This window comes from Agelaius phoeniceus, chromosome 3 (assembly GCF_051311805.1).
Source record: "Agelaius phoeniceus isolate bAgePho1 chromosome 3, bAgePho1.hap1, whole genome shotgun sequence".
Lineage (NCBI taxonomy): Eukaryota > Metazoa > Chordata > Aves > Passeriformes > Icteridae > Agelaius > Agelaius phoeniceus.
The window spans coordinates 86,659,842-86,683,501 of record NC_135267.1 but is presented as its reverse complement, the minus strand read 5'-3'; the positions used below and the strand labels follow the sequence as shown (position 1 = coordinate 86,683,501).

General features: G+C 39.0%; 3 protein-coding genes across 8 annotated transcripts in view; all 3 read left to right on the top strand.

The window, feature by feature from the left end:
* The window catches only part of KIF6 (kinesin family member 6), a 159,846-nt gene extending 151,743 nt beyond the window's left edge, over positions 1 to 8,103 (top strand). For 5 of the 6 annotated variants that reach the window (XM_077175810.1, XM_077175809.1, XM_077175807.1 and 2 more), the window contains one exon: positions 2,349 to 3,786. In XM_077175810.1, coding sequence (XP_077031925.1) covers positions 2,349 to 2,365 — 17 coding nt within the window. In that variant the 3' untranslated portion in view covers positions 2,366 to 3,786. Of the gene's footprint in view, positions 1 to 2,348; positions 3,787 to 5,733; positions 5,781 to 6,815 lie in introns of those variants that run through there. The other variant, XR_013181445.1, reaches the window with a different exon arrangement.
* A 10-nt stretch (positions 8,104 to 8,113) lies between these two features.
* The window catches only part of KCNK16 (potassium two pore domain channel subfamily K member 16), a 26,904-nt gene continuing 11,357 nt past the window's right edge, over positions 8,114 to 23,660 (top strand). The window contains exons 1-6 of the mRNA XM_054630404.2: positions 8,114 to 9,758; positions 13,969 to 14,083; positions 14,618 to 14,784; positions 17,141 to 17,306; positions 18,527 to 18,755; positions 19,035 to 19,140. Of these exons, the coding sequence (XP_054486379.2) occupies positions 9,546 to 9,758; positions 13,969 to 14,083; positions 14,618 to 14,784; positions 17,141 to 17,306; positions 18,527 to 18,750 (885 nt within the window). The 5' untranslated portion in view covers positions 8,114 to 9,545 and the 3' untranslated portion in view covers positions 18,751 to 18,755; positions 19,035 to 19,140. The remainder of the gene's footprint in view (positions 9,759 to 13,968; positions 14,084 to 14,617; positions 14,785 to 17,140; positions 17,307 to 18,526; positions 18,756 to 19,034; positions 19,141 to 23,660) is intronic.
* KCNK17 (potassium two pore domain channel subfamily K member 17) overlaps positions 23,262 to 23,660 on the top strand; it is a 25,764-nt gene continuing 25,365 nt past the window's right edge. The window contains exon 1 of the mRNA XM_054630066.2: positions 23,262 to 23,537. Within this exon, the coding sequence (XP_054486041.1) occupies positions 23,322 to 23,537 (216 nt within the window). The 5' untranslated portion in view covers positions 23,262 to 23,321. The remainder of the gene's footprint in view (positions 23,538 to 23,660) is intronic.

Genomic DNA, 23,660 nt, shown 5'->3' with positions numbered 1-23,660 from the left:
TGCCTCAGGAGGCCGACTGGCCCACTGTGCCTGGAAAGAGAATACCCTCAACAGATATTTCACTATGTCAAGGTCTAATGAAAATTTCTATGAGTATTTGTCATCAAATCAGGTACCAAGAACAATCATAGGAAGGTAATAAAGTTCACTCTAGAGTGTAGATAAGTAAAATTGGCAGGAAGCAGAAAGCAATAAATAAACAGTGTCACTGCAAGGTAACCTAAAATTTATTATGACAAAGAAAAATGACCTGTGCTTTTTTTTCCCCCTGAATAATAGTTTTTAGTGGCAGCAACCAATTATACAGAATATGAGCATGTTAGTGGTTACTGAAGCAATAACTTTCCATCAGCAGTTCACTGCTGACGACAGCATTTTTCAACAAGCTATCTGCACCTGGCAGATGGTGTTAGCACTGTCACAAAGTGGGGCTTTGGTATCACACTGCTTATCAGAAAACTGTCAGGTAAACACACACTGGCTGAAAATACAGTGTCTCTACCCTACACTCATCCAAAGCAAACACTTAGCACGCTTAGGCTTTGGGATCCCTTTTGTCTTTATTTAGAAAAGCTGTAGTCAGGTTTGTTTTCCAAATGAAATTAAACTGGATTTATAGGCAGCTCATCAAAAGAAGGTTAGAGATAAATGTCTTACAACAAATATTTCAGGCCTTCAGAAGGCCCAAATCTAACTTAATGTGTGATGTAAAGTAATGTAATTAACAAGAGCACATCTTATCCTATAATCATCTCCTAAATCACACCTTATCAAAAATGTCTCTCTCAAATGCCTTTTCCATCCTGATTGTTTTCAGCCAGTGGCTATCACCTGGCATCATCCATCAGTTTCAGAAGGGACTAGTCATTATCAACATTGACAGCTATTTAGACCCCAAGTCATAAAAGGTATTCTTGTGGAACAAAGGACAGTCAACACTTAAAATTATTCTGAATTTCAGTCAGACAAGATGAGCTTCCCTAAGTGGATGAAAAAGAAATGGAGTATCATTTGCTCTTCCTGGCAGTGCAGGGCTGGATGACTCAACAAATTGCTAAGTATGAGCAGGAGAATAAAAATGTAAAGAGGCTATATCGATTCAGCAAATGTGTAGGGACCTGATGTGTCACAGACAAGAGACTACTCCGCAGCAAGTTCTGAGAAGGATTTGGAGTTAACCTAGCAGATAAAAAAAGGCTTTTCTTCCTTGAAAGGAAAGGCAAAACCTTCCAGATTTAAGGGATGGAGCCACTGATAGCATGAACCATTGAGCAAATAAAGTTTGTAAATTCTAATTTAGCAAGATAAAGGAGGAGAACTAGAGGGTTTTCTTTTATGGGACAGGGATGGGGGCTATGATGTCCCCATTCCCACCCCCACAAAATAAAACTCTCAGATGTAAAGAAGAGTTAGGTAGAGAGGAAAAGTAGAAGAAGAATGTAGTCTCCCTTCAAACTTTGGGGGAAAAACACTGTGTCATCAGTCATGTAATTTTTCCTCAAGAAATTTCAAACACATGAAAAACATAAGAGAAATTATTTGCCCAGAGCCATTAAGCTGCACCAGACACTTTCACACAGATCAAAGTGTGCTGAGTCCCACTTCAGTGCTCTCTTGCTTCCTTACCAAACTCTCTTCAACTGAGATATTCAACAATCCTTTCTACATTTGCATGCAAATGTATTCTCTCTCTGCATGGCTGTTACACACACAGTGCCCTGCAGGAAACATGAGGAAGCATAGGGTCAGCCAAGCCAAAGTCTGCTGGGCTTAAAACTGTCAACATCCTTACTGCTCTTTCCTTTATTGATCCTGATCCTTTCAAACTGTTGTATTAGTATCTTAGAAGCAAGCTGGGGGCCCTACTATACATTAGAGGTGGGGGAAAAAAAAATGTGTGCAGAAGCCAACAGAGTGGAAAACAAGTTTCATAAATGGAAAGCATGGGAATGCTCAATTTCCTTAGTGACAGTAATGCAGGGGTGGGAATGAGAGGTCTCAGTAAAGATTACCTCAGGGACTGTGGGTTATTACCATTTGCTTTCTAAACAGAGCAGAATTAAAGCAGGTACATTCACAGGGTCTTGCTGGGATTGTTGGAGCACTGTAATAACTAACACTGGAAAGCTTTTTAGAAAAGGGCTACTCGGCAAACATGCTTTTGATGCCACATTCAGTGTTGGGTAGAGAAATGAAAATGCAGAAGAGTAGATGAATGATTTTTGTGTCTTAAAATATTTAAATTAAAGGATTTTTTTCTTTCTTCTGTTTTGTATTTCTGAAGTTTGTTTTAAAACTGACAATGCAACCTGAAATGTAGTCTAATGTATTTTTTTATCTCCTTTCAGGCTTGGGGAACAAATGAAATTCTTGTCAGACTCCACTATTTCCTTTTAGAAACTGTGAAAGTCCTTTATTCTTTCCCTTCCTCTTCTGTTTAGAAACAGGTACAAGTAAGTACTTCACATGTACAGGTTTAATTGGTAATAGCATATAAATTGTCTTTGACAGCAAAATCCATTTCTCTGACAATAGATATTTGAGTATTTCCACTCAGTATCTTCACCTTCCTTTAAGATTAACAAAACTGAAACAACTAATCAGGAGTTTGACAAACATTTTTGTTTATGAGAATTCATTGTAGATTTCTAAATATTAAAATTATCTAATGTATTAATGCTCTTATACATCTTTAATCTGGGAAAGGCTTATTACTGCTGGTAGGGGTTTTTTGCATTGATTTGCATAAGGCTTCGTTAATTATACCTATTGAACATCAAGAGATATTCATTCAATAACAGTAGTTATCTGCATTACAAAATTCTATAAAATTTCATTTGAGATTTTTTCCCCCTCAAGGAATAACAATTTTCATATCAGATTATTAGAATACTGAGATTGCATTGTAATATAAAACCAAATGTATTTTAGGAAGTAATTCTAGAGCTCAAAATTTCCCAGCTGTTTTCTTTTTATTTGAATGGACTAAATGTTGTACAGAATGCATTATATGTTGTGCAAAATGCATACCCTCCCAGAATATACAGGTTTTAGAAGAAACAACTACACTAAATAGGCTTTAAACAGAACAAAGCCAATACTTGTGAAACACCAATGAGATGTGAAAATTTAAATGCATTTATATCTTATATTCAATGTAATTTCACTATTGACTGGGTACTATTTTATTGCATAATATCCAGTTATGAAACAATTTGTTTTACAGCTCAAATTAAAATAAAAAATTCAATGCAAAGTACAGTCTATTTCTCTGAGATATACATACTACCATATTGAAGCTGTCACTTTTTATGCTAGTGATAATCTTATAGTCATGCATTTAGAGGTGTATGGATTGGTCACATAAAAATAAAGCAATATAGTGGTAGAAGTCACATATTCTCAAGGATGTATATTTCTTTATATACATGCTGATACTTAATTCTTTGTCAAATTCATAATTATACAGAAGTACATGTTGAATTGCTGTCTTCAAACCTACAGAAAATATGTTTGTCAAATTAACAATTAATATGCAATCACTTCAAAAATATTAAAGTTGTACCTTTTTTTCCGTTTTAATTTTCTGTAAAAGTCAACACAGATACCATATAAATTGGTAAGCTTTAGTAGAATTTGGTATCTGTAAACTAAGATAAAAGTCAGATCTACTCTTGCTTTGAGAAGAGTTCAAGGATTTAATCAGAATATGAAAAATCCACAGTCCTTCTCCCTTTTATATGTCTGCTTTGTTGGAGATTATATTAAAATGTCATTCTTCCAGAATTTTTATGTCTGTCATTATTTTTCTTCTTCTCACTCTTTTATATATAAACAGTGCATTAAATATGCTCTACATTATTGTTCATACAGCTTTGTTGAGGAGAGCAGGACCACATTCCTGCTTCCATTCAACACTGCTAGCTGGAGAAGAGCCACAGGTTCCAAAATGTTGCTGGGTCAAGCAACCACCCCTTTTTGTTTCCAGTGAAATACCCCTTGTAGTGGATTTATTTGAAGGTGGCTTAAAGGGAATCACTGGTCCAACATCTCCATCTTTTTGACATTGAAGCATTTCCAACAGCTTTAAGTAGCTGGTTAAAAGAAGGATCTCAGCACTATCTTCATATGAGTTATGTGATGCTGCTACTACTTGATGATTCAGTGTTCTGTTCTCCGTTTGCCACACATCTCACTCACAGAGAGAAAAAAATTCCTTACTCTTCTGTTTCAAAATTCTCTAGCCTTTTTTTACTCTATTATGAATTTGGTGTGAAATTCAATCACTGTTAACAAAGTAGTACCTGATTGGCAAAATGGTCTAAGATTAAGATTTTACCAGGCACTTAAGAGCTTTGACAAAACTGCATCCAGTAATGAAAAACCGTATATATAACACCATATAAATATATAACAAATATATAACACCATACAAAAAAATAGAAAGTCTTTCTCGCATATTTTGAAAATTTTCATAAGATCACGTGGAAAAAAAGATTGCTCATTTAGTAAATAATAGTCTTAAGACATAAAGCATTCTCTTTCTTAAAAAATCTGTTCCTCTCTTCAAAAATTGAGTCTTGGGTTCACAGGAAAATTCAGGTTGGAAATTATTTCAGCAGGTCTTTAATCCCACCTCTTCCTCAAAAAAGCTTGAGCTACAAGATCAAACCAAGCTGCTGAGGGCTTTGTTCAATGTGGTCTTGAAACTCTGCAAGAATGGAGACCACATAACCTTTCTAAGCAATTCATTCTAATGTTTGACTGTCATCTTGACAAAAACTTTTCCCTTATGTCCAGCCTGAACTTTTCTTTTTGTCATTATCTGTCTCCTTCTCACAAGCCACACTGTCAAAAGCCTGGCTCCAGCTTTTGATGACGTTCTCTCAGGTGCTGAAGGGCTTCTGGATCTCTTCTCTAAGTCTGTGGGGCTTTCTGAAAGCATTTATTGCTTCAAGAAATTATTGTTGGCCACCGACAAGCAAAATTCCTTCTTTTAATAATCTCTCTTCATATAACTTCAAGATTAATTTGAAATAACCCAAGCATTTGCTACATTGAAGAAACAATCAGAGGCCCACACTTATCCTGGTCTGGAATCCTCTCTAAGCCACCTGTAAAACAGCATTGCTAAGCATGGCATTCCTCATGCCCATCTCACTTCAGTCAATTCACATCCTATCTAGCTGGATTTGGTTCAATGTTCATATGGTAAACAGAATTTATTTATTATCTGCAACCAGAATAATCCAAATATATTTTCTTTTTTTTTGGTGGGGATTTCTTGAAGAAGTAGCTCTAGAATGCTAGATCCCATACAGATATTAATTGGGATTAATTGATACCAGGCATTGTGGATCATCTCATCTTTTATTTCAACACTTTTCCAATCTTCTATATAGGTAATTTCAGAAGATGATGCATGTGCTCTGCTGTGTTACAGCACTGTAGCTTCTGGGAGGGTCAGGATATGACCCAGATTATAATAAAGGCCAAGGGTCTGTTCTCATTTGTGTTGAATCTGCCAGGGTTCTGTACAGAGTCTGAACCTGCATTAGTGAAACCCGTGAGTTAACCAGGTTTTGGCTTGGGCATTTCACTACTTCCTGGCCACTGCAGCTTTCCAGAGAGCTCCAAGAAGAAAATGGTATAACCTTATTTTGAGTTTCTCTTTCTTGGAATATGGACATGCCCTAACTCAATCTCCCTCTGTCACTCCTGTGTTTTTCAAAGAAAGAAGCTTTGAAGAGGAGTAATAAGGTTCACAAGTGTGTAACAGTGTAAGTATATAATGTATATATTCTTACCTGGTTTAATCAATCATGGGATGCAATTATTTTATGTTATTAGTATAAACTGAGAGGACTTCAACATAATAAAATGCTAAGATATTATAAATGTTGCTGCAAACACGCAGCTGGTGAATATGGATGCCAAGAAGATGAACATCTAGACATGCCTTGTTACATATAGCATATTTGATAGCTCTATATAGAATGTGTTTGTCTTTTCACAGTGAATTTTTAATAACCACAACAATCAAACCACTGGCTTTATATTATTTCATATGAATCACTTTTATTGTTGCTTTAATCAATGTTAAAAAATATATTTTACAAATTTTTTTCTTAATATTTTCACTTCCTGCAATGTTTGCTTTGAAATCCCATCGATAAGACAAGCAAAGTAAACTGTCATGCCTGAATAAATTAAATGGTTCTCTTATTTATATTTAATATGGTTCTAAAAATAATTTCCTTAATTTTTCTCTGCAGTGCAGATTTTAAAAGTCATTCAAGGAGCAAAACTAATTAAAATAATTCAGTATTTCCTTGTAGAAACTGTTCTGGCTGAAATGCTTAGCATGTGAAAGAATGAATCCCCAGATCTTTGCATCCACTTTGTCAACTAGTTCTGTACAGAGACATTTCTACCAAAAAAACTAGTCCAGAAATCATTCTCTATCAGAAGCTTCATAATAACAGGATCAGTGAAGATATCTTTCGACTTATTTAATTACTTAATTTAGAAACAGCTTATTTGTGTTCATGTAAATTATACTTCTGATCACAGTGGTATTTTTTTCTGGCTTTTGAAAACCAAAGAGGAAAGTGAGCAAACCATGTCACTTATTTTTTTTGGCCTATCTTTTATTTCACATCTATCCATGTTCAAGATTTGTTAGGGGCTGTAAGAACAATAGGTAAAGCATTTGGAGAACACTGAATCCTTTGGTTTGCTCCAAGTGATACATGAAAAGTGATTATTATGTATATTGTAAACCAGGATGTCATTTTGGTATCTGTCATTTCCAGAATGGCTCAGATTTTCTATGGGAAAAGCTGGATCCTATTGGGTCAGTCACACTGAGGAAGAAAGACAAGTGAAGGAATAATCAAGGAGATCATGTCCAGTCCTGGATTCAAAATATGTTTCATGAGAAGTTATTCCCTAGTTTTGAAAGCAGATGCACTCTTACATTCTATATTGGCAAGGAGCACTGGAAAAGCAGGACCTTGGAAGAACAGTCTACTTCCACGTTCAGCTACTATTAAAAAGTTCTTGCATACTGCATTTTTTATTCCTAAAGTTTGTGAACTCAGGTTTTGTTTATTTTGTAATCAGAAGAGCATTAGAAAAGCAACAAGAGAAGTTAAGACTAGAGAGTGCGCTTTGTCATCCTGTCATAAAAAGTGATTTGCTAGTATTGTTGTTTCAGCACATTGTATATGATGTCTTTTTACCTGGAAGCCAAATTTAATTTCTGATGTGGTAAGCCATGCTGAACTCTCTCTTCCAGATTCAGAACTCACACAAAAACCATTAAGTCTTCAGTTTACTTCAAAATGTATATATTGGGCTTTCTTTTTTCCTGTGGCAAGGCATCATTTCTGGGCTGCTGCACAGATTGTCTTTATTTGGGTCCTATATTGCAGCCTAACACTAGAGGGGGAAAGAACCAAACCAGTAGAAAATACTGTGTTATAGAAATAAGCATACTGTGATGATGTTAGTGACTCAATTTGCAAAACCTTAGAAAATTAAGATCCCAAAAGTAAGTCTGTGTGGACATTTTTTCTTAAGGCATAATTTATACTGCCAACTTTGTCAGCTGGCATGCTTTGTTGATCTGAACTGAAAGAACAGAAGGGGACAAAAAAAATCTGATTATGGGCTGTATTTGTTCATTTATATCATATAGTTTCATACCCTTAACTATGAAATGTACTTCAACTGAGAAAATTTGTCCCAGCACAGCTGTGCACAATTCCATGGTTTGCATCCATTCCAGAAAGCAGGTAGGCTGGCATTCTCTTGGCCTGGTTAGGCATGGGTCCTACCAACAACAAACACCTGGAGCTCCCACCAGAGACAGCCCTGCTAGTGCAATACTCCAGGCTTGTCTACCCATATAATTGCAGTGGAAATGGAATAAAAAGCTGTACCTTTTAGTTATGGAAGTCGGACACAAGAGTGATGATCTTGTTGGATACTGTGTAAGTAGATGTCATCCTTGGCACTGAACAAGAAAAGGCCTTCCATCAGTGATAATAAGCTGGATTCTCAGCTGATTCAGGTCAGTTTGCTTCATAAGGTTGTTGCAGTGCTAACTCCCAAATGTTTTGCTTTTTCAGCTGAAAAGAAATGCCAGACCACCAAGGCTCTGAGTTCTTACACATTGCACTTCCCTGTTGAAATCTTTCTGTTTCCTTACTCACACTAACAGAACAGCCCCAGACAAAGTCCAGGATGGTCTCCTGGGAATTATCCACAATAGTTTTCACTTTTCAGAGTGGTAAGTGGCCTTCTGCTGCTGGTGGTCAGCCATCCTCCTCTGGATTGTTACGAGCACAGTACAAATGGCAAGTCCAGGGATACTCCCAGATACAGATATTAATAAAATAATTTTTTCAGTCTTTTTCTATGAGCACTACCTCTTGTTTGAAAATAGGAGTAAAACCATATGAATGCTAAGCAAAGTAGGGATATCTATATCCAGAACATTTTAACTGTAAGGGAGTATAATAACAAAATTGCAGCCCTAGCCACCTGGCCATCTTCGTGTGTGTGTGTGTCTGTGTTTGTTTTCTTTCAGAAGCAGTGTGATAGATGACACTTGCCATAAAGCTCTTCCTACAGAAAAAAATGCAAGCCCAGCTCATTTCCAGTGCATGATAATTATTAAGGCTCCCATGAGTGAAAATGATACTCTTTTTTTAGCTAATGATTAACCATATGCCCTCCTTCACCCTTAAGTATTTGGATTAAAAGGGCAATACAGAGACTGAAGGCAGTAGGCATGAGTGGTTTATTCTCTAACTCTGTGGACTAAAGGGTGAAGTCATCTGACAGGGTTCAGGAGCAGCAGCTGAGGCAGTGAGGGGATTGATTTTATTAGGACTAGAAAAGAAAGAGGTTCTTTTGTGTGACCAAGTTGAATTCAGGATGTTTATAAGCTTCACCATGCTGGTTTTACTGGTGCCAGCAATGTTGGTATGGTACAGACAGCAGCTATTGACTTTTCCATCTATTCAGCTCCATACTTTTCTTTCTGGGGAGTCTGCTGTAATTAGAGAGTTTAGAGCATTTTGTTGTAGAGAAGTCTAGTGTTTAGAATAAGGCTCTACTTATCAAGATTTTAAGAGTTTATCTGTGGTTCTATATTCATATGACCTAGGGTAAGTCATATAACCACAGTTTTGATTCAGCTTCCCAGACTAGAAACTAATACCATCCTCAGAGGGCTTTATTCATTCGATTGAGATCTTTGGATAAAAGCTAATAGAAGAAAGACACTATGATTCACAGTCTTATTAAGCTATAAATGTTCACCCTTTATTTTGGATAGAGAACAGATGTGGAGGGATAAAATTTCTCTGTTAGTCTCACTTTGTAAGCCCTGATACCCTGATGATTTTTTGAAAAACTCTCCAGGGCAGTACTGGGAACATGGGTGTGTGATTCTTGGTGTTTTGGGTAGGTCACATCTTGGAACAGTAACCTATGAAGTTCTGAGCAGGGACTGGCAAGGGCAGATCAGCAGCATGGCCATCCTCACCATGCACAGCCGGCAGATCAGCTGGACTCCACTGCTGGTACTGGGGTACCTCTTTTACCTCCTCCTGGGTGCTATGGTGTTCCAGCTGCTGGAGAAGCAGGCAGAAACACATTTTCGGGACCAGTTCCAGCTGGAAAAGCTCAAGTTCCTGCAGAATTACACATGCTTGGACAGACAAGCCCTGGAGCAGTTTGTACAGGTAAGAGGAAAGGGTTCTCATTATTTTGGCTCAAGCATTATTTTCATTAGAAGAAATTATACTATCGGAGCCAAGTAGCCTAGCATAATATAAACCAATCAGCTGCCCATGATATTAAATATCTAACTTTCTCATTCATGTACTTCTGTATCTTGATCTACAGAACTTGTTTCTTTCCACAATCATGAACTCCCAAAATGTAAGTGCATCTAGTGACACACTTGTGCTACATTGCAATAATTTCAACTTCATGGTTCTCATCTCCCTCATTAAATATTACTGGGAATTATGCATGGGAACAAAAACTGAGAATCAAACCTAAAGAAGTAGGTTGCCCTTCCAAGGTTCTTCAGTCCAAACCTGTGCAAATTCTGCCCTTTTGTGCTAAAAACCACAATGTACAGGCAACAACTGACAGAACCAGAGGACACAGTCTTAAGCTGTGCCAAGGGAAACATAGGTTGGATATTAGGAAAAAGTTTTTATAGAAAGGGTGATAAAGTATTGGAATGGTTTGCCCAGGGAGGTGGTGGAGTCACCCTCTCTGGATGTGTTTAAAAAGAGACTGGATGTGACACATGGTGCCATGGTCTAGTTGAGGTGTTAGGACTGGGTTGGACTCAATGATCTTGGACATCTCTTCCAACCTAGTGATTCTGTGAAATTGTCTACTACCTCTGAAGGCAGTCCTGCACTTCCAGGCCTAAATAAAAGATAAAGTCAACCATCACAAGCTGTCTTATCTATTGCTTACAAGAAGAGATAAAAGGCTTTTTGTTCAATATGGGTTGTCAGTTAATGACAACTTCAATTACATTTTTACCTTTTCCTCAAAACTGGCTGGAGGTAAATTACTTAGACTTTTCCTGAATATATATTACAGATATATTCTCAAAATAGTAGTGCATAAACTGGGCAGAAATCCTTGAACTTTGAAATCTTGAATCCTTGAGTTTCTTTGTGCTCAAAACATACCCAGCTGCAAAGTTGGGTGCCTAAACAGTTTGAACTCTTTCTACCATGTTATTAAAACTGATAAAAACTCAAAACAATTTGTACTGCCCAAGTCAGAGGACTTCCATGAAGGTATAAGATTTTGATCAACAAAAAGCCCAGACTTCATATATGGATTTAAGCAAACAGTGAAGTTCAGATCAGAAATGGTAGAAAAGGTGCCTGAACCTCTACATCTACAAAGCCAATGTTCTGGTTACTAATACTGTGATAAATTACTTGTGGAAACTTGGACATGTGCCAGAAAATGACTAGAGCTTTCAAGACCTTACATGCCTAAAAACATGTCTATTTTTTTCACCTTCACGACTTAGTGATATTACCTGTCCTTCCCTTATCTCTCCGATAGTGATTGCAGAGGTGAAAACCCTGATTCTCATTCTAAACCTGTGATACTTTATTGGATTGAAAGGTTTATTAAAATCTCCACTACCCTCAAAACATTAGAGGAGATCACACATACAAGATTCTTCTCTCTCTGACTCCGTGGACTTTTCTTAGGTTCACTGCTGTGCCACTCAGAGAATTGCATTTTGCTGCTGTGTCTCTGCTGAATTAAACACAATTTCACTTATAAGCTGTTCCAGACAAAACCGGCTGAGGGCACCAAATCATCTACAATGCACCAAGCTTCAGAGTACTGAGACTTTGCAGTCCTCAAGGTACATGTAAGTGCAGGTACTCTCTGACCCATATGTTGCTCAAAAGACCTGTTAACAAATTTGTCTAACTCTTACTAATATTAGAGAACACTAGTCTTCCCATATAAAATCTCTAATGCAGGGAAGCAGTTGTGTCTCTGCATGTTTTAACTATATGGTTAAGGAGGCCTGTTCATCATGTCATAATTTCCAATCTGAAAAGTCACAGTAGTTAGACTGAAATGAGACACAGCCCCCACACTCAGTCTATTCAGCTAACAAGTATAAAATGTCTTGTCTTAATGCCTTAATTCTTTAAACCTAAATCCTACAATGTGAGATTCAACACAGATTTTTCTTAGCATATCTATTTTCACTTATAATGAGTTACCACTTATAATTCATCAACTTTTGACTCTATCGTGCATGAAACAAATTCTTATAATTCCATGTCAATAGACTGCATTGGTTCTGCATAGCTAAAACTGCCTACCTGGGGGATGATTTTGAGGTGCAGCTCCTAACATGAGCAGCCTGGAGCTTTGGGAAAGTGCAAATCCAAATTCTTTTATCTAATGCATCTCTGGTAGGCATACTTTGGTCAGGAAATTATGCCAGTCTGACAGCATAACTGAGAAACAGATGCATTGAGTAAGGAGTCCATGTTTTGATCATGTCCATACTTTTTCAAAGTCTCAAAGTGACATAAATACAGACCAAAAGGACAAAATCCTTGTCTATGACTACAGTTGGCTGCAATGTGCATTGGCAGGGGGACAGGAGCAGAAACAGCAGGCAGTTTTTATTCTCCCCACACCCTACTATAGCTTAATGTAGGTACATATTTTTAATGTAAATTACAGCACATTGCTTTTACATACTGACGACTTCTCTCCCAAAGACACCAGCTAATGTTCACAACTATTCAGCAGCTGCCATAACCCTTACCTGAGCTGTAGGTGAAAGGAGCCTGGAGCCATTATAACTGTCCCACAGGAGCCTGTCTGTTGGGCACTGGGATGCCATTTCATTCATGGGGTTCTTTCACGGGATTGTATTTAACAGCATCAATTACACCAACAAATCTGGCCTTGTCAGACTGTGTCTGAAAGCTTCAACATTTAAAGTCGCCTTACTCTTCTGTGTTGGCTCTCATGATGTGAATGTAACTCCTGTGAACTCTTGTGCATTGAAATGCATAGAACTGTCAAGTGTTCCTTACAGGAATAAATTCAACCTGTGATTATTTCAAAATACTCACACCTCAGTAGTTTCTGTGTGTTACTTCTAAGCAGTAAATTAAGTAAGTAACTCTAGAAAATCTGACATGTTAAATTCTTCTCATTCTAAGAAAAGGCTTTTAATGGAAAATGCAAAATTCTTTGTCATATTGAAAATAAGCTCTGCTGACACTTCAATCATGAGGTCACACATGATGATGTCCAGCAGCCCTCTGATAAATTTGATCAATGCTATAGGATTTTTTACTGAAGTAATCAAATTAGCTACTATACATAGGATACTCAGTCCATCAATACAAATCAGCTAATATTGCAGAACCTGTCCAAAATCAGATACCTTGTAGTAGTTATGTTCACTAGAAAAGCAATCTTTCTGGGAGTGGCTAACATTTGAATCAAGAAAGAGTATCTTCTTCGGTCTCATACTCCTGGAACCAGCTAAAGCTGGGGTTCCTATTGACTCCTGTTCATGTCTTGCATCATTCAAAGTCTTTTGAAGAGATGAACAAGTAATTCCTCAGGCATTTTGCAAAATTACAAAGGCTGTGACTTATCCTTTGTAAGCTGTGTGACAAACAAGGGGATTCTTAACACCCCAGCCACTGAGCAGAGGGAAACCAATCTCCCACAGACAAATCCTTGGGAACAGCAAAAGGACACAATGTTTATTAAGGAAGTTGACAGGATATTTGATGTAGGAACACTAATTTTTTGGCACACTGTAGTGTTGGTCTGGTAAGAGCTGTCTGGAATAGAAGAGAATATTTTATTAGTTAATCTTTCAGACTAGGAGGAGCCTCATATTCACTGAAAATTATATGGAAGTCATAGCCAAAAATAGTAATTCATCCTTACAAGTACTTACATGGAGGAAACAGAAATGAGCATGTTCCTCATGCCCCTGCCCACAGACACAACTATACATTTATACATGCCTAAATTAAAAACTTGAATGAGATGACTAGATTACAGAAGGAGAGAAGAGCACAACCACATTCTTTTTTGTGGCACAACTTTAATTTTTTTCCCAGTTTGATCACTTTGGGGAATCGTCCACCCCCTTCTCCTTAGATCTCATCTAGCTGGGGAACCTATCAGACTTTAATGACCTGTTCTCCCGTAGCAAGAGTTCAAGTTCCTGACCAGCTCTATTTCCAAGTTTTGCCATGTCAGCAGAAGTTCTTTTTAGTCCAAGTCTATCCTGTTATCTACACTGTTTATCACTCTGCTTGCTCAAGATGGAAAACAGTATTTACTTATCTCTACTTCTGACATTCTTCCTCATCTTTGCTCCTTTGACCTTTTCCGCTTCAGGTCCTTATGGAAGCATGGGAAAAAGGGGTCAACCCAGAAGGAAACTCTACAAATCCCAGTAACTGGGACTTCAGCAACTCCTTCTTTTTTGCAGGAACTGTTGTCACCACTATAGGTGAGGTACTCTCTTTCCTTAAAAACTGGTGTTTCCTCCACCTGTCCTGTAAAGCCCCCAGAAATGTGTAATTAATGGACAGAATACACCTGCAGGACAATCAGCTACTGTGGGTTATGGTTTTCTATTGATTTCCAATTATGCCTGTTATTTTTCTCTATACAGCATTTTATATTCCCAAAAAAGCTGAGTCCCTACTTGGTACATGCAAGATCATTTTGTACATGGACACATCTTTGGGTTGCTTTGAAACACTGAGTCACACTCACCACAAAATCAGAGACTTATAGAAAGTTACAATAGTACCTGGAAGAGTAATACTTTTCATGTTTCATTTTCAGCTAGTAGTAGTGAACACAAAAGGCTTCATCATAAGCAATGGCAATTTGCAGACAGATTTAATTGAAGGAAATCCTAGATCCACAGGTTCCTGAAGATTGATGTAGTTAAGGTTCCAAGCTTATGAACATTCCATGATGCCTGCAGCTTGCCTGTAGAGCCTTTTCATGTAGCTGTTTTCTTCTTTTTTTCCAGGTTATGGCAACCTGTCCCCCAGCACAGTGGCAGGGCAGATCTTCTGTGTGTTTTATGCCTTATTTGGAGTGCCCCTCAACCTGGCCTTCCTCAATCAGCTGGGAAAAGCTCTCAATGCTCATCTGCTTACCCTGGAAAGATGGGTGCAAAAGCCAGGACGTGCCCAGGTACAGTGTCAATTTACCATTTGATTTCACTATTTTAAAACTAGTTAAAGTTCTTTTCTCAGATAGCTGCTGCTGCTGCTAGCTTAGGTTTCCTTTGTGAACCACAGCAGTTACATGGCCCTCTCTATCAGAAACTTGATACACTTAATCTACCTACGATAGCTTTGAAGTTATAGGCTTTTGCTTGAGGGGCCCTAGGTTTGCCTTTTTAAAACCTTACTCAGCAAAACCATAGACCTGGTGACCTTGGCAGAATACATGCATGCACACACATTGCCAAATCAAGCTCTTATTCTCCAGCCTATGCCAGCATCTATCCAGAGTTTAGCTCTACACTAAGTGCAAAGGCAACTTATTTTTATTGGCCTAATGATCTGGCTGGAATTAACTTTCCTGTTTGTGCCAGCAACTGAGCACTTCCTTCCTTTTCTTTTCTTAAAACGCAAATAATCCTCCTTACTTACAGTTTATTAGTGAGTTGTTGAACTAGTCCAGACATTTTTCAATAAGAAAATCACTGATAATGGAAAATACATGAAGGTCATTTATTACAAAGTTAGTGCATGTTTCTGAGAAAAGGTTCAATGAATTAACCCCTTCACTTAGGGAAAAGGGAGATTAGATATGTGAGATATGTTGAAACATTTCAGAGTTCTGGCACAAGTTTTTTCTTTTACATTTGTAAATTCTCTTAGGTCACTGCATTCTTTATCTACAATGAGAAAGCTATAAAGGTGCTGTCAAATGCAGACTTGAATTATATAAGCAAGAAATTCTTTAGCTGCATAACTTCTGCCTGTTCCCCAAACACATGCAGCTCTACCACCAGCAGGATTTTCATGCTAGTATAGCTGCATCTTTCCCTAGATTTCTGATAGCAGCTCAGAGATGTGACTTTTTTTCCCCCCTTTTCACCCTGAGTTGACATTTCTGACAGAACTCCTATAATCAGACAAAGATTTGGAGCTGTATCTGCTTGTTTGCTCTGAAAAGTTTATTCAAGGAGGTTGGTTTATCTCCTTATAAACAGAATTTTTTCATGGTCTGGGAAATTAATTGCAATCTGTTCTTCATTTTCCATGACTTAATGTTCCCAACATTACAGGTTTATACAAGAAAGTTCTTAAAAGGTGGCTTAAAAAGTAAAATTGTTCATTTCAGTATACATTTTAATGCAAATTTTATTATGTAATTAAACTCTATTACAGTACTGGAATGAAATGAGAACAACTGAATTATATATCAACTATAATCATGTCAATCAGTAATTCTCAAACTGCTCTGCAAATGAGGCAAATATTATTAAACAGCTAGAGAGACATGACACATAATATAGAAGTGACTTGTCAAAGTCACCCAGTCATCTCAAGCCATGTTTCTCAAGCTCAGAGCATTTTTTTATGTGAGATAATTCAGAGAGAGAAATTAAAACATGGTATCTGAACCTTCCACTTATAAGCAGTGGTTTGGCTTTTCCTCCAGTCACAATAGGCTCATTAATAGAAAATCATTCTCTGGTTTGATTGCCCTTGAGGGCATTTTTAAATAATTGCAATGAGTTTGCATCAGCCCACACATCATTAGTCAAAAGTTCACCAGAATGTGCTCCCTGGAAACCCATAAGTTCCTGATCATCAGTTGTAAACTCCTAAAATCCCTTCAGGACCCATCCACTGACCATTCTTTGTACCTATCTACCACAGCCACATATACTGTAACTTACCTCCCTGAAGGCAGATGTTTGTCCTGAGACACAGATCTGCCCTGTGCTAACACAAACCACTTCTGCTCTGAGCACTTCTAAGATAAAAATGAAAGCAAGCAAACTGACTTCACTTAGGTTTCATCCAAATATATTTTTGGCTGAGCTCTTGCCAGCCACTTTATAAATCTTTGGAAGCAGTCATAGTGAAAAGAGCCCTAATTTGTTCTTGCCCATCTTTGCTTCATGACTTATGCAGTATGTGGTGATTTTCCTCAAAGACAATAGCTAGTTGACTACAAGAGCATCTCTACTTGAATTTAAATTGTAAAATGAGTATTTCACTACAATGGCTGTCATAGTAAATCTGAAAATATGACTGGAGCATTCTTGAAAGCTCATTGCAAAAAGCTTTTTAAAAATCCCTCTTTTTTCCCTAATTTTAAGATTTTTTTTTCATGCTTAGGTACAATATCTATGTGCAGATAAGCAGTGAGCTCAGCCTGCAGTACATGGAAGCATTGGCTTATCCTTTTTCTTGCCATCTCTCCCAGGTGGGGTGGGTTTGTGATTCAAGAGTACAAACAGACATAGCAATTTTGACAAGACATCTGCTCTATGCTCTTTAGCTGCCATCTTCCTCTTCTCTTTCAGGTGGTTCAAACACTGGCAGTGGCCATCTTCCTAACCACTGGGACCTTACTTTTCCTGGTGTTCCCACCATTAGTCTTCAGTTATGTAGAAGGCTGGAGCTATGGAGAAGGCTTTTACTTCACCTTCATCACCTTGAGCACAATTGGATTTGGGGACTATGTAGTAGGTAAAAAAGAGCATGAACTGGATTGAGCTTTGTTGAAATTCATAACTCTAGTATAAAACTAAATACAGGGAGCATAGATATCCATTCCACTATAGATCTGGTCAAGAGTGAGCTCAGCCAGACTGGTAACAATGAGCTAATATATTAAAGGACAGGAGCATTTTTCTCTTGACAGCCAACCTAAGAGTCACCTGACTTATTTCACATGTGCCACTGAACACTCATTCAACAGTGGCTGGTACAAATGTTATCAAGAGTGAAAGGTGGAATATAAATAAAATTCCTTTTTCAGTATTAAGCCTTGAACCACACTCTCCTAACACTGTTTTGTTTTAGCAAGTGCCTACCATTCCCAACAACAAATCATATCAAATATTAAATAATCAGTACTTAAAACGGGGAGAAGATTACTGATAACCACAGGATGCCTCTGAAAGAAAACAAACCCACTGACATTACATAGCCCTTAGACCTCTAGATTGAGAACATAATGGTAAAGACACATGAGATACATTTTTCCACACACTTATCTGAACAAATGCATAATCTTAACAGATTATGTCTAATGTATTTATTTGTTAAAATCACTAGGGTTTCTTATTCACAAGTACTAGTTCTCATCTCCTAGAGGTCATTACTATTTCCCAAAAGGAGATAAAAAAGAATCCCATGCTGAATCTCGCACTGTGGAGTTTCATGACTCTATCAGCTGCACTGATTGCCCATGCTGTGGAAATATCAAACCAGGGATTAAGATTCTTGTAACCACTTAATTAAAATGGCTACATTTACCATATTACCCAAGTGATTGTGAATCCCAGTACTGAGGTAATATTACTCTCCAAAAAGCAATCACTTATTCACTAAATTGTAGCTGTCTAAATCATCTGAGATCCCCTGTGTGCCTCTTGAGTAACAGTTAATATGGATTCAACATTTAATTTCCAAATTTTTTTCCTTTGTTGTTGGCTAGGAACCATTGACTTTGAGCATCTCTAATTAATATTAGATATGGCTATTTTTATTATATAGTCTCAGCTTCAGGGATTTCATACTAACTGTGCTAAGCTTAACCTGAGAGTTGGCATGAAAAAAAATATCCATCTGCTGATGGATCACACAAACTCATTAACATATACACTTTTGCAAAGAGTGGAGGGGGTGTATTTAGCAGACCAAAGCTGCCAAGATAAATATGCAAATTTTCCTGGATTTTTCAGGCACGAACCCCAACAAGCACTATATCCCTGTGTACCGGAGCCTAACTGCGATATGGATTGTTTTTGGCTTGGCCTGGCTGGCTCTGGTTTTCAACGTGGGAGCTGACTTGATGGAAAGATACCTTCAGCTAAAGTGGCACAAGTCTGACTTAAGCTTGGCAGAAGGAGACACCACCAAATTGGAAGATGAGCCTGAGCAGCCTAGGATCCATATCCCTAGCTGAGTAAGGTACAAAGAAAGCAGGCTTGAAACTGCATCTTCCATCTGTATCTCACACTAAGCAACCCCTGTGGATAAAGGACTAAACCACAGGTTGTGGACTGTTTTCTAAAGAGGAAATGGTTCAGATACATGGAAATTTCCACACCCCGTGTAGGCATCAGCCAGTTAAAACTCCAAGGAAGGAGCAGTCATGGTTACCCAACGGCCCCAGGATTCATTTTACACTTCTCATTCTAAGGCAACTTCCCCTGAAGTAATCAGTTATTATCCTTTCTCTTTCTCTAGTGGGATTCAGTTCTTATGGTCACTCATGTTCAAAAAATCCAGAGTGACTGCCTCCCAGCTTCAATAACAAGTCATTTCACCAAGAATCTCAAGTGGAAAAAGTCAGGTACAGAAATCTTTCTTCATTTCCAATCAGAAAACAAACAAAATCACAGAGGAATGTCATCAGTTATGAACACCTGCTTATTGATATCCACTCAATTAAGATTCAGTTTATATTGTCTGAAATGAACATCTTTCATTTTCTGGGCTAAAATGCTTCTCTTTTAATTGTGAGGAAATTATGTGTCTATCCAGCGCTGCCTGGACTGACAAACTGCCAGCTCAAAGCAGGTCCTTATCACATTCATTTCACAGCCACTTGAAAACAGCACTTTAAACTAAATCTAAAAGCAAAGAGGCATCCTTATTTCTAGCCAGATCACAAATATCATTAGAGCCTGGAATTTGCTTTGGGCCAGTCATAGAAGAGCTATTATGCACCATAGAGAATTGATGCTGTATGTTTACCTCTAAATAAGGCCAATGATAGGTTCTTGCATTAAATCTGATCCTCAGTCATGCCCATGCCTCAGACCCATCAAAAACGGGGAGATTGAATTTATCCCAGTTATTTTAAGTCAAAAGAGGCAGCAGCCACCCTCAAAGGAGCTGAAAAGCCAAAGTACACACAAGCACCTAATAAGAGACTTGCCACTGAGATGCAGCTCTTTAGTCATACTCTCTATTAGACTCCAGCAACTTGATAAAACAATTATCCATTCGTTTGGGTACCATCATCAATCATCACTGACATGTTCCATGGGTGTGCTTGTAATTATATACTCACTGCTATTTATTCAGTATGTTTATATCTCACAGTAACCATCAATTAATCCCTCTGAACTCATTTGTAAGTGGAACTTTAATGTAAAGGATGAGTTAAATATGGCTGGGTACGCAGACTAGCCCCAGGATAGCACAGGTCTGACAGACTATAGGAACATCAAATGTCAAACTTTCAGCAGCTGCTTTGATATTTCATTCTGGAGATGTGTCTATAAAACATGTAGAGACTTGTGTGGGTCGCTATTTTTTCCCTTCATACTTTGTGGGCTAGATTTTTACTTCTGAGGAGGGTCACAGCAGATATTTGCTCTTACACCTGATAAGGTCCATGTTTCTTTGCTGGTTGCTGACTCCTGCATAGTGCAGTGTGGCTACTCAAATCTGAAATTCTGGCATATAAGAATACTGGTGATTATTCAACTAATTTAAAAAATGAATATTCAAATGCTTATTCCATCCAAGATTTCCCTCATGTCTTACCACTACCTACCTCACAGATTTTTATCTCCTTGATTTTTGCACTGATCTTCCTCTATGCCCTCAGCTATTCCCATAAATTTATGCAATGGCTTTCTCTGTAGACTTTCACTGGGAGCAGCCAACTCTCTTCTGTCTGGCTTTTTATATTTTTGCAAATCTCACGGGAAACTTGTCTCAGTATTTTCTGCTCTTTGGACACAATGTTTGCACTTGCCCTTTTAACATCATCACCATCACTGTACTCTGTACCTGCCTTGTGTTAACACCATGACACTTTTGGCCTCTTTATGTAAAAGACAAAACTGAAGTTCTGCTGACTTCTATATCTAACCTGTTTTCTTCACCTTGCCTTTTTCCATGCCTTCTGTACTTTATCAAGCCACAACACATGCACTAGTCTAAAGGTGATCCTATCTACTGTTTACACCATGCTGCACACTATAAAAAAAATGATAAAGAGGTTTATCAGTGATAGAAAGCACTTACTGGCAAAGTGTTTCTTAAAATTATCCTTACTTGACATCTGACCGCAGAAAGTTTGGATTGTTTTTACTGCAGTCCAGAAAATTGTTCCCATATCTGATACTGATTTTGCAAAGTAGCAGGAAATGGTGAGACTACCTTCTGGATTTTTTGCTTCTGCTGCACTTACTAAAGCTGACAGTAGCTGCAGCAGTTCTTCAGCTGCCCAACAGAAGACTCAGAAAGCTACTCTTAAATCAAGCATATGGCCATGCTGGAAGAGAAATGTGAAGGATACTGATGCCCTCTCCTGTGCTACATAAGCTATAGAAATCTATTGCTTATTTTGTCAATTTTCAAGGTTCTGAAAAGCTCCTAAATGTCATGCACATCTATAAAAAAAGTTACTTTGAGGTACATAATGGGAGTACTGACCCAGGTTTTGATGGATAGACCAAGTGCTTTCTGGTAGTGTTCCTCTGATAAAAATGTAGTCATCAAGTGTCAACTGACCAGCTAAGAAAAGTAATGTGAAAGAACTGCACAATCACAGGAACTTGCTATGAGCCAGAGGAGCACACAAAATGGATTCTTTTCATCTGATAACCCATTTTCCCAGTGGTATATTTCTGCCCAGAATGGAGAGCACACATGCTCAGCTCCGAACATGGAAAACAGCACATTTGCAGCCTCTGAATGTGGCTCTGCAGGCTGTGGCAGAAGCAATGGCCCAGGCAGTGTTCATCTGTGATGTGGAAAAGAAGCACTTTGTCCTGAGCAGCTACCACCTGCAGCCCAGGGCAGGACAAGAAGCAAATGTCCTTCCAGGCTTACCCTTACCCTTTTAGCCTACTCAACAAGCTCTTCTTCATCCTCCGAAATACATGCTGTCTTCCCAGACAACGCCAAAGTATCATTGGCAAAGATTTGAGTCTTTCTCTATGGAGATGTAAATAGAAGACTGACAGACAAGTCACATTTCTGAGAATACTCAAGGAAACAGCCATGTATCTATTATATGATTCTGTAAAGATTTGTTGTGAAACTTGATTTCTTTCTTCCCAAATTCTTTCTAGCAAGCACATCCCTGATATCCTGAGTTTTCACAGCACGTCTCATAGTTAAAAACCCCAAGTCTCACCTGTAATTAGTTTTACATATTTTTAGCATAAACATTAAATTCTATATGTTTAATCCTTAATGTTTCAACATAGTTATACTCAGTGTGCTTTGTACAAACTATCTGGGCTTAAATACAGCTAAAATGTCAAAATGTAGCTCAGATGTATCTATTTCCTGATCTTAAATGTGATGAGTAAGTATATACTTTTTAGAATCCTTTCATTTTTCTTACTTATATATATCTTTATAGAGGGTTTTCTTTTATTATATATGTAATTCCAATTTTGTCTTTAAATATCACTGAGTAATTAATATCCTGAAAAGGCAGAATTAAGACTGAGAAGTAACCAGCATTATTATTTTTTTCTAAGACTGTGCTCTGGATGACACCGTTACACTGGAATTGGTCTAGACTTTGCATATTAATTTTTGCATCTTGCCAGTGAAATCATGTGTTTATGCTAGTCAGTTTAAAGCACATCTCAGAAAACCATGAATTAGCACATTACCAGAACATTTCAAGGGGGGCAATACAATTTTGGAGGCTGCCTCACTTGTATGTACACTTCCCTGGCAGGGCAGAGTGAGAAGACATGACCCTCTGACAGTGTATTAAGTCATCCTGTGCAGAAACTTGCTGGGTTTATTCACCTTTAGCTCATATTATGTAACAAAATAGGTAAATTACAATGTCCTTATACACCCAAAACGATTTGACTGTTTTATCTACCAGTGAAAGAACAGAAAGGAACATTGGATGGTGTCTTACACAAGAAAGTAGTTAATCAAATAGCTCTCAGAAACTACCTATATGAAAGTAATCCCATCTTTCACAGGAAAATCATAAATTATAAAAAAAAAGCTGCTACCTTTTCACTTGTTTCTATCAAAGGATTGTTATCACAAACACCTGCTTGCTACCTTTTAAATTAGCCTAGCTGCGGCGTGAAAGAGGAATGCAGATTCATGCAGAGTGCTAGCGTAGTGCTCTCTAAGTAGTGCCAGCTGAAGGGGGAAGCACTCGGGACTGGGAGAGGGGCTGGGTAGCATCCATCGGGGGAGCGAGCGTGACTCGGAGCTGGCTCCAGCTCAGGCACAAGCGGCGCGGAGCGGATCAGGGAGCTCTGGGCCGCGCTGTGGGACAGACAGGTGGGACCTGGAGCGGCGCCAGACAAGGACGAGGGCGGTGGGGTGGGCTGCAGACGAGCAGCACGATCGCCTTCTTTGCCCAGCACGGCTCTGGGCCCCCCTCTTCGCCGCTGCGGGTGGGAAGGGGCAGGCCGGGGGAGGTGCTGGGGGCCGGGCGCTGCCGGGCCGGCGCTGCCCTCTCCTCCCGCCCCGGGCCAAGCCGCTTCTCCAGCGCCGGGGGCGGCGGCGGCGGCAGCAGCGGGGCCGATGGTGGCGGCGCGGCAGCAGCGGCGGCGGCGGCGCTGGGGGGTGCTGGTGCTGCTGGCGGCATACGTGGGCTACCTGGGGCTGGGCGCCGTCGTGCTGCAGGCGCTGGAGCGGCCGGCCGAGGTGCAGGCGGCCCAGAACCTCCTCCGGGAGCACTGGGAGCTGCTGGCCAACCACACCTGCCTGCAGGGGCCCGCCCTGCAGCGGCTCATCGAGGTGAGCCCGGGCGCGCCAGGAGCTCAGCGCCCGCTGGGGCTGCGGGGCAGGCGCTGCCTCCGGCCCGGAGGGCGAGAGCGGGGGGAAAGCGGCACCAACCGCGCCTCCAGCCCCCGAGTAACT